This window comes from Lagopus leucura, unplaced genomic scaffold (genome assembly GCF_019238085.1).
Source record: "Lagopus leucura isolate 7727_CA_CO unplaced genomic scaffold, USGS_WTPT01 Super-Scaffold_100012, whole genome shotgun sequence".
In the NCBI taxonomy this organism is placed as follows: Eukaryota; Metazoa; Chordata; class Aves; order Galliformes; family Phasianidae; genus Lagopus; species Lagopus leucura.
Window position 1 is genome coordinate 7,058,387 of NW_024962267.1, and position 12,254 is coordinate 7,070,640.

General features: G+C 41.9%; 1 protein-coding gene across 5 annotated transcripts in view; it reads right to left on the bottom strand.

The window, feature by feature from the left end:
- Window positions 1-9,948: 9,948 nt before the first annotated feature.
- Window positions 9,949-12,254, bottom strand: part of ZNF385B (zinc finger protein 385B) — a 153,008-nt gene continuing 150,702 nt past the window's right edge. For all 5 annotated transcript variants that reach the window (XM_042875003.1, XM_042875005.1, XM_042875004.1 and 2 more), the window contains one exon: window positions 9,949-11,386. In XM_042875003.1, the coding sequence (XP_042730937.1) occupies window positions 11,174-11,386 (213 nt within the window). In that variant the 3' untranslated portion in view covers window positions 9,949-11,173. The remainder of the gene's footprint in view (window positions 11,387-12,254) is intronic.

A 12,254-nucleotide genomic window follows, 5' to 3' on the forward strand; every position in this document is an offset into this window, starting at 1 on the left:
CAACACACCTGATAAAGCCTTCTGCTGCTTGTGTCAGGCTGTCCTGGGGGATCAACGAGACATTAGCACTCCTAATTATACTGCATCTACAAGGAGAAACAAAAAAGCTTGAACTAGACATTGGTAGTATTGGTAGCCTGGTCTAATGGTTGGCAACCCTGCATGTAGCGGGGGGGATTAAACTAGATGATCATTATGGTCCTTTGCAACCCTGGGCATTTTATGGTTCTATTTATTCAGGCTTCACATAAATATAAATATAAATATAAATATATATTAATATTTATATTTTATATATGTATATATAAATTGTGTAGCTTATGAATCAGTTTATTTTTTCTAATAAAATGCAATTCTTCATCTTTGTCCTCCATCTCAGCTTCCCCAAATCTTTACATTTCTGACAAGATTTTAATTGCTGTTTTGACTAATCATTATCTTAATGCCCATTTCTGTCATTTCTTTTTCCAGCTCTTCATTTCTATATTAATTTGCTGTGCAGAACATTTTGCCTTGTATTTATTTTTTGCTTGAATAAATTGCAGGCAGGTACCAGGGCTGCTCATCAGATCCCTGGCACAAAACCCTTGTCTGCCAAGCAAGGAAATAAACCCGCCCTGAATTCCCATGGGGATGGCTGGACTTACCGTGTGTGTGGGGAAGAAGCACACCCAGCTCAAGGTGTGCATGTCAGCTATTATCACATCACAGACCACGCTGCAGTGATGAACAGAACCAGAGCTTCCAGTGTCTTTCAAAAAAGGATCCAAGGGAAGTGCTTGCATCTTTGTTTTTAGCTACGAGAGTGATTCTATACGAGTTTTGACCGTCCACAGCAATCTGGACAACTCTGGCTTGGTTTTATGTGAGACTTACATAGAACAAAGCCTTTGCAGGATCCTACAGGCTGGATGTACTGTTCAATGTAACTCACAGATTTCACAGAACTGCTTATTATTAGTACCCCAGCTATTTGACCTAGATTCAGTAGCCTGCAAAGTGTCACATTTAACTTCTAAAGTAAAAATAATTAAATGCAATAATCAGTCACCGGGCAATTTTGTATTCAGATCATTTAAGGTCAGATTCTTTATGTCTTAGAGAACACAAGTTATATCAGTTTAAATTTTCTTAATGGACCGAGTTCAGAAGTGATGTCAAATTAGGCATAATTGTGCACTGGCTAATGAGTCTAATTGGCAAATCACATACATATTGAAAGAGGTGTACACATTTACATCCTCTCTGAGGCACTTATTTCTTGGACCCAAGAACACGAGGGGCATGAAATGCCACCTGGAATTTTTGATGCCTCAGAATGTTGTGGCTAAGTGACCAGATACCTACTTCTTTCCTACATGAGCAAGCACTTGGGGTCAGAACTTGGCAGAGAGATCAGAGGCTGCTTCCAGAGGATATTTCTGCTGCTATGCAGGAGATGCTGTGTTTAGATGTGATCTGCAAAGGGTGATTTACTTCTGCAATCCCAGTGGTACAATTTCAACTGCGCTGCACATCTTTAGATTTCTGGCTCTAGGGAATATTCTAATCCAGCTTTCTCCTGAGGAACAACATGAAATAGCTTTTGTTTGTTTGTTTGTTTCTTCCTTAAGCCACAGCCAAACAATGCCAATGAATCAGGGTAAGAGATGTTCTTTCTCTCTCATTTCAATAAGGAAATGTATTGGTTTTTTTGTTCTCACCAACATTTTTACAGAAGTTTCAGAAATACTCAATAAATTCTAGTAGTCTTAAAGTTTTACCTTCATTAGGAACGTTCTATGCTACAACAGAAGTATAGTATACAGTTGAATGCCTTCTTGAGAGTAAACACATCCAATAAACTTACAAATAGAAGTAACCATCATCAGCCAGGTTTTTCATTACTTTCTTTTAACTCCTTGACTTGAAATATTTGCTGAGTCTTAAGATGTTGTCAGTAAATGTAAATGTACCTTGTGGAAAATGAATAGATTACTTCTGTATTTTTCAAGTCACATAATCAAAATTGGATGTTTAAATTTTAGTTCCAGCAATAAAAATACCGAAAAAAAAGACTTCCAGGCTTTTAGTGTGCTGTTACTGTGCTGTTTTATAGGTGATCACACCACAGTGTACAGAAAGAGAGATGGCAGTATAATTGGCTGCAGTGGCCTAATGAATTTCTTGGCACGGAGTACTCTCCTTGATGGCCCTCTTCGTAAGATTTACCAAGCAGCCTTCTAGTTTAACTCTTTAGTCACATAATTTTGAGTAACAACACATAGGTGCATTGCTAATCATAACTGAATTCTTGATTAGTTACAAAATAAAACAATCACTGTCAGTCTGAAAATACACCTTTGCAAATACACCTTTGAAAGTACACTTTCCTGCCTAAGTGTGTGCAAGTGCACTGTATCTCCTACCAGCCCACAGTTCTTTTTTTCTGTGCTAGTGGAGCATCATCCTGGAACACGGCTAGTAGTTGCTACAGGATAAAAATTTTAAGATGAATTTTCATCTCTGTTACTTTCCTTTAAAAATGGAGGCTAAAATTGTTCAGTGCTTTTATTTCCTGCATGTCCCAGGCTGTTGAGCAGGCCAGCTCCAACGGTTTAGAGGGCACAAGGGCATTTCCCCACCATTTCATCCCAGAGAGGAAACAGCAAGTTGTAGCCCTTAAAATTAACTTCTGCTTTTGAAAATGTGGATGTAATTCTCATCAACCTTTTGATTTGAACAGTTCTGGTGCCTTTACTACCACTAATCAACATTTCCTGCACTAAATCATTTACAGAGAACAACCACTGAAGCTGATTAGTTCACCTGGTGCCAGATCTGACAGAACAAAGAGCTCAGGAGGCAAAGAGTGTCCATCCTTGCATGTTCCTCCCACCCCTAATGTATCCCAAGGATGGATAACAAAGAATGAAGGGAATATAGCTGGAGTCAGTTTAGCTTCAGCAAAGAGCAAGATTGTGGGATTTACAGTTTGGTAGCTGTCACAAGCAGAAAGCATTCACTGAAGTCCAAACAGGTGTAAAATAGACACTGTGTTCCTGTTCCTATCTCCCTTTTCTTGTGTACTGAATAATTCATCAGCAAACACTCACCTGTGAAAGTCACGAATAAATCTCACACTGGCGAGTTTTGCTTAGGCATCTCTATGCCAGGAAAGAAGTGAGCACTGGCTTGATATGTTCCAGAGGATCAACTTTTCAAGATCTGAAGGGAGCCAGTAGGACTGGTAGGCAAAAGGAGGTAGATCTCTTGTCCCTCTGATACAGGTCAGCAGGAAAGGAAATTAAGAACAGAAGACCCACCATGAGGGATGCCTCATGCATCCTCTTCTCTGCACTGCTGAGAACAGGTGGGGAGGTAGAATGTCTTCCAAAGGGGAGCATGCCTCTGTGGGATCGCATAAGGAGTTACACAGACGAGAGAAAGAAAGATTGGATTTGCTCTTATAACAGAATTCCTTCCCTTTCCTTTGCCCTATTTGGCAATGGTTGGACTCACGCTACTCAACTGGCCTTGGAACATCTCTGGTGAAGTCAAGCACTGCAAATTTTCATTCAGCTCCTGCTGATGTTAGAGAATGTTTTAAAATTGAAATTTTTTGTGAAAACCTGATTTGGCACAGTTGAATTATCTTTGAATGAAACTACCACCTACCTTCTGAAAGAAATAAAATATTGCAAAAAGGAAGCATTTGCAGGCATCACTGACCTTTCAAGGCAAGCATCAGATCTGCCAGAAAATGTGCTTAGTACAGTCAAGGCTGACAGAGCTTAGACAGATGAAATAAGAAGGATCATGACTATGCTGTTCCCCATTCTTAGATGTTCTTACTTGCTAAAATCTGAGTTCCAGTCAGATTTTCCAAAATCTGACAGCTTTACTCTCCCTGCAGGTGTTGTGGTGGTTCTTTCATTTGGGTGGTGGGTTTTTGCTGCTGTGAGCGGGCTGTTGGCAGGATTTTGAAGATGGCCTGTTTGGTGACTTCGTAACTTAAGGAACTGCTTTCAAGTTCAAGGGCAGAATGGAAAAACCTCACCAGCACTTGCTAGAAAATTTAGATGGACTTCAGTCAAGAAATGGAAAAAGGAGCTGACATCTTGGCTGACCATGAGAACTGGGGCTTAGGAGACTGATAGAGGGCTGGAGAAACAAGTGATGTGGTTTAATGTGGTCAGGGAAGGAGCTTGAGAGAGAGGATCAAAGAATCAGCTGATGCAATCAGAAGGCTAGACAGGACAGTGCTGTGGTAGCTTGTTACATGGGATAGCAAGAGCTGGGCTGGCAGACATCAGTCCTTGAACAGCAGGAAAACCTCCCCTCACAGCTGAAGCGGAGGAAGTGCCTGAACAGAAAAGTGAGTTGAATGCATCTGTGGAGAAGGTTTAACCAAAAATTGTATCTTTTTGAGCATGGGAGTTACTAAAAGAAGAATAAAATTCTGAGGAAAATAAGTGGAAATATTCCTATCTGGAAAAGAACCGCTTGGGGGTTTGCAGTGCCAGGGGGTGCTTACTAACTGATATATCCTGAAAACCTGAGCTCAGATTTACTGTTCTGACAGTACAAGTTGGCTGTTATGCATGCTGAGCATTTAAAACAGCCAAAATCACATTCCACATCTAAAGTATAAACCACAGTCTTTGAAAAAGAAGCCTGTGTGTCCTGGTGACGCTGGCTGCAGCTGGCCTGGGGAAACAGCTCTCAGCAGTTAACACCTCCTGAGCAGTGTGACCCCCAACACTAGCATGGACAAACCACTTCACATAAAACTGACCTGAACTTGCCAAGCTCCATTCTGATGTGAGTGACTTCACAGGGCCAGATGAGGCCATCCTGGCATTTGCAAGGCCATGAGTCCAGCTGCATCTGTTCCTCTTCTCAGCGCACCTAAGCAGGAAGGCTTCAGACAAATAGTGAAGGCACTCAAGCACCTTTTTTTTCCCGCCAAATAACCAGTGAAGAATAACTAAGCTGCTATGGTTTGAACTCTGCTTTTCAGTTTTGTTCTGTTGACTCGTGCAATAAAATCACAGTATTTGGCTACATTCATTTAAGGGGAAGACAGAAATCATTTCTGTTTGCATGGTTGTACAGATCTGAATTTGTTTTCAGAGAGAGAATTTTTGAGTGGTGGATTTACATTTGACAGTACATCCACGTCCTGTGGATTTTGTTGGCCAGTTCTCCAGACACAGAAATCTATCTCCAGCTTCTGTAACCCTTCTGCTCCAATTGCAAGCAGTCTTCTTAAATTCAGCATCTTCCTTGCATAAACCAGTGTATATTCATCAGATTCAGCTAGCAGGGGTTTCACTGTCTATTACAATCCATCCTCTTGCTGCTGCTTTAGTACATTGCCAACACATTCTTCAATAATAGTCCATGTCTCCCAGGCAAATAGTAGGACCCGAGGAAATGGCAAGAAGTTATACCAGAGGAGGTTTAGGTTGGATATTAGGAGAAACTTTTTCTCTCAGAGGGTGGTCAGGCACTGGAATGGCTGCCCAGGGAGGTGGTGGAGTCGCTGTCCCTGGCAGTGTTCAAGAGGCGCCTGGATGAGGAGCTACGAGAGATGGTTTAGTAGCTTGTGGCACTGATAGGAATGGGAGGGTGGTTGGACTAGATGATCTTGCAGGTCGTTTCCAACCTTGTGATTCTGTGATTCTGTGATGTCTAAAAAAAAACCATGACCATTTTAATATATTTTTTTTCTAAGTCTGATAGGGTATAAAAGAAATACATGATTCAAAACTGAAGCAGCACAGTGAACCAGAACACATGTACCCAGAGATAAATGCAGTAACATTGTTAGTTGTGGTACTTGATCAAAGAATGGCCCAGGTTGGAAGGGACCTCAAGGATCATGAAGCTTCAACTTCTCTGCCACAGGCAGGGCCACCAACCTCCACATTTAATACTAGACCAGTGACGAACCAATGGAAGTTGCTTGTCTGTAAACATAAGATGCAACCAAACTGAGAATGTTTTCATCAGAACATATCTCATGTTAAAGGTCTTCAGATCATTTAAACAAATGACTCCTATGGGAAAACATAATTGTTTTGGCGAAACTCACCGAAATCTGGAACCCACCACAGTGCAGTTACTGCAACACATCACACTGCAGTTACTGCAACATCCCTTTCATGGCCTAAAATATCCAACCTCAGGTCCTCCAAAATGCAGCCACAAACCTCCAGCAGAATTCATTTCTCCATCCTACCTCTTTGACTCACCTTTCACCGTATCTTCTCCTCTTTGCTCCCATTCAGCCTACAACAGGCAAGATGCTTGCCTTTGTTCAGAATTCCATAGCCTTGTCCCCATGACATTACAAATGCTCAATTTGTATTAAGTATCACAAATTTCCCAGCAGCTTCTCCTTGCTGTAGAATGCAATGCTTACTTCTGAACTCTCAGCAGAAGACCTTACATCTTTCAGCATTCTTGAACCATTTACGATGGTGGAGTCTTCTAAAGGTGACCCAACATCTCTCTCCTATCAGAGGCCGCAGACTGGACACCCGACACCAGGTGCAACTTCAAAAATGACGAGCAGAGGGAGTTGCCCCGTCCTCCGCCCCTCTGGCCACGGCTTTGCTAAGGCAGCGCAGCGTTCAGTGAGGCTCTTCTGCCACAAGGGTGCACTGCAGACTTGTGCTCCGTTTGTCCACCACAGCATTGGGGTGGCCCGGGCTCTGTCCTGCACAGCCGCTCTCTGGGAGCGGCCCCAGGCTGCAAGTTGGTAGGGGTGAAGCTTTCCTGCTGCAGGACTCCACCTGAGTCCAGCACCTCGCCAGCTTCCGACCATTTCTCCAGCTCGCAGTGATCCCTCTGGATGGCAGCCTTGCCTTCAGCAGGCTGCCAGGAAAGCAGGCACTGCTCAAGGCTGCCCACACACACTGAAGATGCTCTCCATCCTGTCACAAAGGCTGCTGAAGAGTGCACTGTGCCTAATTGACAGCAAAGCAGTGCACCTCTGCTCTCTCCCCTTGGCCACACAGATGTCACCTCATCACCTGTAGCATCAGGCTGCCAGGCATGGAAAATCCACATTGGCTAGACCTAGTGACCTGTTTTCATAAGCCTGGATCCTCCTTTCTTGTCTCTTTTGAGGATGGCTATAACACTGTCCCCTTTCCAGGCTCTGGAGACCTCTCTCAATGACAATATTTCAAAGACAGCCAGCTTAGTACAGTCTCCTCCACTCCCCTGCTTGATAGGAGTTTGCTCTTGGCATGTTGCAACACGTGCAGGTTCACAATATATTGTCTGTAGGTACAGGTCTGCACAGTATGTAGCACAGCACTCTAGCAATACAAATAAAGATGAATAAGATACTAAACCAAACAGATGCATTTCTAAGTCAGTATTACTTTACCTTCCAAACATGAAAATGTTTTAGAATTATAGAGAACTTGCGGATACCCCATCCATGGAGGCGTTCAATGCCAGGTTGGATGGAGCCTTGCACAGCCTGAGCCGGTGGGGGGCAGCTTTGCCATAGCAGGAGGCTGGAACTGGATGATCTTTGAAGTCCCTTCCAACCTAAGCCATTCTATGATTCAATGAATGCTGCTCATTCCAATACATACTTAAGGATGCTTAGGATGCCACTTGAAACAATAACGTTAAACAAATGAACAAACAAACAAAAATCAGTTTAAAAGATACAGTAGCCACAGTATAAAAAAAATCATAATGACCAGCTGTGGGAGAGTTACTCTTCAATCAAGCATGAATAAATAGCGCAGTACTTTACTTATTCAAGGTGACTGTTCAGGAGAAATGCAGTAGGGCTCACCAGGCTGTTGTCAGATGCATAAAGATAATGAAATATTTCCTGGAGTGCTTAAAAAACCATGTCATTTTTTTTTTTTTCAGAAAAAGTTGGCTTTGAAAAACTTTACAGAGAATAAAATGTAAAGTTTAAAAGTAGAGGGAGTAAAAAAGAGTAATTTAACTTCTAACAAAGTATCTCTTTCTTACAGGAAACATTTATTTGGCAGCACCAGGGGCTGAACTCTGGCCAACACTGTAAGTCCCCTACAAGCCTTATTCTGATGGCCCAAACTTGACTTCTTTCACAGGAAAAACTTGCAGCCTCACCACACCATGGTCCTTCCGGCAATGAACACTAACCGATGCATAAGGGAATCAGGGAATGAATGTTACCCTAGCAGTCAGTTTGTGATTTGTGCTTTCACTGTATTCCTTTAAAATGGTAACTGCATTACAAATATTTCATTTCAGAACAAGTTCTTTGTTAAACAAGTCCATGAATTTCATGGCCAGCTGTTTGCGATATTGCATCTCAGGAGAAAACATCCTGACAGATCAAAAAAGCAGCTGATAGCCTCTGAACAAGTATGATACACATTTTCTTCTCATGTAATGCTCATTTCTGAAACCCAGGATCCCAGTTGGCACAAGGGGAGGGTTTGCCATTCATCTTCTTAGAATTATCTCACAAGCTCAATTCTATGCATCACAGACAAAACTTTGGTGGCAAATAGAAGTCAGCACAACAAAGGATGCAGAGGGTTTTAATATGTGAATCTTCCTTGTGTCACAACTGCAGTCCTTTAGCTCCTTGCACTGCATCTGCTTGTTGCTGGATGACAAGACACAGCCACTCTTAGTCACCTAGATATTTCTTCCAAGTAGGAAGTTCCTTGAAATAATCAGCTGTCCAACAAATCCACATATCATTGACTGGTTTCCTCCTCAGTACAAGTTTTCTGCATTTTGTATGGGAACAATTTCTTTGGCAGAAAATTGTAATAGCTTTCAATTTCTAATCATCAGTAGTAGGTTATAAAAAGCAGGGAAAAAAAAAGTGTTTTAAATTTAATAACATTTTAATAACACACATTTTAATAACAGACAACTGCTGTTTCCTATCATCCAGCTGAAATACACAGCCCTGTAAACCCATTGTGAGTTGAACAGAGGTCAGCTCCCTATGCAAACAGCCCCTCTGAAGGGACTGGGTGACAAACCTGACTGCATCTGAACCTGGGTTACAAAATCAGACACACAGATGCACACAGAGGAACGTTGCTGCACCACCTTGTCACCATCCACAGGATTAACACCACCACAGCTGCCTCCCCAGAGGATGGTAAAAGCCCAGACTCCCTCTCCTGTCCACTTGTAGGTGATTCTTCAGCCTGTTATCCTCTCACAGCACAGCTGACAGCTCCTCAGAATAATGGAAATTGGGCAGAATTACACTTGCAGGAAATGCTCTCTAGTACATTGCAACTATTTATATGTTTGTTGTAAATTCTATATTGTAAAGTACCCGACATTTTTACTCCTCGGCCTTTGTGGGCTCGTAATGGCCCTGTTGGCTTTGTGTTAATCCCAACAGCCCAATAGCTAAGTCTTTTTACTCATGCACTCCTTACTTTTCACTTTGTACTAACAAAGAAAGGATTTTCATGTGACAGATCAAGATTCAAAGCTCTCCCAAACACCTGCCTTCCACAGCCTGCTGTGGCAAGCAGCTGCCTGCTCTGCCATGCCTCAGAGAAAATGCTGGCTGCAAAGCAACCTGCACACAGCCCCAGGTAAGCCCAGGCTGGCTTTAAAGCTAATCCTTAACCTCATCAAGAGGTAGCATGACCACGTCACAGCATACAAAGGGGGGGCAGGGGGAGCCAATAAGAAAAACCATAATGACCCAGTTGGTTCTCCTGCTTCTTTCTGACTCTCTGATGAACTGAATGTTTACAACCTCACTACAAAAAGCTCCAGTAAAGACTGTAACAGGATTGAGCAACAAAAAGAAATTAGGACACAAGGGAAGTAGATACAGGTTCGGTAATTATACTTTATTACAACTCTAATACTTTACTTGCTCCTATAGACTCCCTTAGCTAAATTTGTTTGTCCCAAGAATTTTTTTCTGTATCAACAAATAAACACATGAAACATGTACATTTTTCTTATTATTTTATTGAAAAGATACATTTAAAAAAATACACAGACATTTTACTATTATGGATTGCAGATAAAGATGCTCTAAAAGTTAATTCTATATATATATATATATATATATATTTCCTTTCTTCCACCTGTTGTCCCCATTGTCACATAATGACTTCAATCTGAGTACTGCATATTGATATCACCTTTATAAAAGGGCTGGGGAGGTAAGAAGAGAGGTGGGCTATTACTGCAATATATTCAGTAAACAGATAAGACAGTCAATTATAAATATTTCATGTTCTGTACATTATTGCATTAAGGAGCCACAACATTATGCAGCATCATTATGAAGGAAACTAGTTAGAAATGGAAAAAAAGGATATTTACGTACAATTACACTGATCCATTGTTGTCTTGAACAACGCATATGAGTTGTGGTAATGTGCAATTGAAAAGCTTTTATTTTTTCCTCTTTAAACATTGCTTAGCAACATCAGCAAAGAAACAACAAAAATAATTTAAAGTAGCAAACAAGTAGTAATCTTAACTATGTGTTATATGGCTTTCTAGTTTTAATCTCTCTAAATAAAGTCTGACACAAAAGAAAGAAAATATTAAAAAAAGCTTCAGCGCTGCATTACTTCCAAACAACTGCACAGAAACTAAAAATCTTAAAATCAGACGCGGTACATCTTTAGTACTACACAAGATACACCAGTACTGGGGCCTAGGACAGTACACAATCCCTGTCAACAAGAGAGCACATTGAAAAGAAAAGGACGCAGTTCATTTGGAGATGTTACCCCCAATCAAGCACTTGGCTCACTTACCTTTTTCCACACCAGATTACACCCCTGTGGTTTTCAGAGAGCTATGTACGTAGGTGTGAGCGAGGAAGACCCTAGTTTTCAAGTCTGTCAGGAAAATATTTTATGTTCCTTGTTTCCAAGGTGCGTCATACACATTGCAAAAAATAATAATAGATGCATTTATCTCTAATGATACAATTTTATGAGCAATTAAGTTTTTAGTAAATCACTCTCTATTTGGATTAAGAGGGAGAGAGAGACCAAGAAAGAGAGTTGTCTAGATTTCAAAACGCAGTACCCGTCAGCGATGCGTTTTATGGTGAAGATGGTTGAGACATCACGCCGGGTGGCGTTTCGAAAGACCCTTTGCTCACTATTCTTTCACCCTTCCTACTGGCCATAGCTATCTCCCTTTAACACCAGACTCAGTATGGTGCAAAAAGGATGGAGGCGGGTGTAGCACGAATGGGCCCGTGGCCAGGCCTGAGGAGGGCTGGGGGGATGGCAGGTGCCTGGAAGAGGGAGGCTGCAGGGCGGGCTGGTAGTGACAATGCCGATGACACTGCAGCAGCCAGTGGTGAGGAGAGAAACGCAGGGGCTAGTGGCTTGATCATGTCTTTCTGGAATGCAAGCTTTGCCTAGAGGAAAGCAAACAAAAGGCAGGGTCAGTCCAGTTCTCCACATGTCCATTTTCACAGGGGAAGAATGAACCCCAGCACACAGAGCCTGGTGTCGGCTGTTCAGGAGCATCAACCTCACAGCCCCTCACTGCCAAGCCAACCAAGGCAACTACTACTTATTCATGGTGCACAAATCTCTACCGTAGAGCAGTCAGGCTGGTGTTTAGAAGGAAGCATAATTTCAAGTGAGCAACAATAAATTGTATAGGTCATTTCTGTGTGAGAGATGTTTAAAAAACCAGACTTAAGACTTCAATTTAAAAACTCAAGCTTTTCACTTGCAAAAATGAATTGTAGAAAAGTACAGTGGCCAAGGTGGGAAACTAATACTAATTCAGCTTTTTTTGTCTGCTGATGCAGAGCTGTTCTTATCTACATCCATACATATTAAAGATTGATACCATAAAAAATTTCTTATGACCTACAAGAGTGGGAAATATTGCTGAATGGGGAGACTTGGAAAAAGCTTTCAGCATTTTCACTTGCCTCTGTACAAAAACCCACTCACAGCTCAGCTTTTAAAGACTTTTCACATGTTTTTACTCATGCACACTCACATTTGCATGTCTCCCTTTCTAGCCCATAAATTGTTTTTGCATCTTAGGTGGCATGCACTTTTCCCCAATGAATAAAATACAGGCTGAGTCATGAGCAAATAAACACAGTCTGTGCTCTGTGCCACAGCCAGACTGAACTTGGGATGCATCAGACTGGCAGAACCAGCCTGGGGAATCCTTGGAAATGCAGGTGGGTGCAAGATGGGGACAGCTGGGGGCATAGAGGTGGGAGATCTGTTTTGATAGCCAGTGAAAGACACTGCTCAAGC